Below are 1,452 nucleotides of genomic sequence, written 5' to 3'. Positions count from 1 at the left end.
GCATACACGTTTTTCACTCCCACTGATTAAGAGTGCATCACTCAGTCCACATGGTTTGGGCGGGGTGCACATATCCTCTTGGCACTGATGAGACAAACCTTGAAGTGCTGTAAGTCAACATGAACGCATCAAACTAAACTGAGCACAATAACATCCCTGTGAAATTGAAATGCAACATGAATCCATTTCATGGACCACAAAGCATTTGACTCAAGTCTTTTTTTTCTCTCCCCAGTCTCTTTGGCTCTTACTCCCTCAGACAAAGTCCTTGGGCGCGTTTGGACGGGCGGCAGAGTACTTGGCGCCGTAGTTGTCCTTGGGAGGGCAGTTGGCACAGAGGAGCGCACCACCCAGGATGAGGATGGCTGAGGCCCCCCAGCCGATGAAGAGCGCAGCTCCGAGCTCCATCTTCTGAGAGCTCCCCAGCATCGGGTTGTAGAAGTCCCTAATGACGTTGTTTGCCGTCCAGCACACAGGGATGAGGCACATAATGCCGGTGAGGATGAAGAGCACACCAGACGCTATGCCGATCTTGGCTTTGGATGCCTCATCTTCCACACAGTTGGTGCACTTGCCCCCCGCGAAGGAGAGGAGGATGGCTACGACGCCGAGCATGATGGCGATGATGGTGAGGGCGCGGGCGGCCTGGAGGTCCGAGGAGAGGTTCAGCATTGAATCGTAGACCTTGCACTGCATCTGGCCTGTGCTCTGGACCACGCAGGTCATCCAGATGCCCTCCCAGGTGGTTATAGCGGTGACGATGCTACTGCCGATGAACGCCGTCACCTTCCACATGGGGAGGGCGCAGACGACGATCGTCCCGATCCAGCCGATAATGCACAGGGCGGTGCCCAGGATCTGAAAGCCGGCAGACACCATGTCTCCTCAGGTAGCTTCTTGCTAAGTCGTCCCAAACAAAAGAAAGGAAAAATGGTCCAAAAGTGTCTCTGGAAGTCAGTGAAGTCTTGCTCGAGAGATCCCCAAGAGTAAATGTCTGGGTGAGGTCGGAGTGGGTCTTTTATATGCTTAAGTCGGGAGGGGCTTCAAACACAAACACACACATCGTCGCATGGAGCTGTGACGTGCCAACTGCACCCCTCCCCCCCCCCCCCCCCATGGGCATGTGTCATCATGTCAGTTTTCGTCTCAGTCGGATAATCATTGCAGGTGGAACACAACACTGTGACTCACACGTATTGAGATCGGTTTAGTAGGAATCAGCCGCACCCACAAAGACACCATCAGGTTGCTTTTTCTTTCAAGTTTTCCGTTATGTACTGTGGTAACAGTGACTGTAAATACTTTCCCCGTTAAAGACTTTGCACTTTTGAGTTCCAAGTAGTCCCCAAATGTTTCCTAGATCTAAAAATGTTACTTTTCGAGAGCAGGTGTTTGAGAACTTAAGACACAGCAAAGATGTTCTCAGACTTTCTGGCTTTTCATCAAACATTT

The 1,452-nt window shown here is 51.5% G+C and overlaps 1 protein-coding gene across 1 annotated transcript; it reads right to left on the bottom strand.

Moving 5' to 3' along the window:
* Positions 1-255: 255 nt before the first annotated feature.
* cldna (claudin a) lies at positions 256-879 on the bottom strand. Its single transcript, XM_076100925.1, has one exon. The coding sequence runs from the start codon at positions 877-879 to the stop codon at positions 256-258; it is 624 nt and encodes a 207-aa protein (XP_075957040.1).
* Between the last annotated feature and the right edge of the window lie 573 nt (positions 880-1,452).

Source organism: Anarhichas minor, unplaced genomic scaffold (genome assembly GCF_050575085.1).
Source record: "Anarhichas minor isolate MPS153535 unplaced genomic scaffold, ASM5057508v1 ptg000026l, whole genome shotgun sequence".
NCBI classification, from domain to species: Eukaryota; Metazoa; Chordata; class Actinopteri; order Perciformes; family Anarhichadidae; genus Anarhichas; species Anarhichas minor.
This window is presented reverse-complemented; position numbering and strand designations above follow the sequence as displayed.

Bases quoted from the DNA above. Each gene is read 5' to 3' on its own strand.
- cldna (XM_076100925.1), bottom strand. From the start codon at position 879: ATGGTGTCTGCCGGCTTTCAGATCCTGGGCACCGCCCTGTGCATTATC.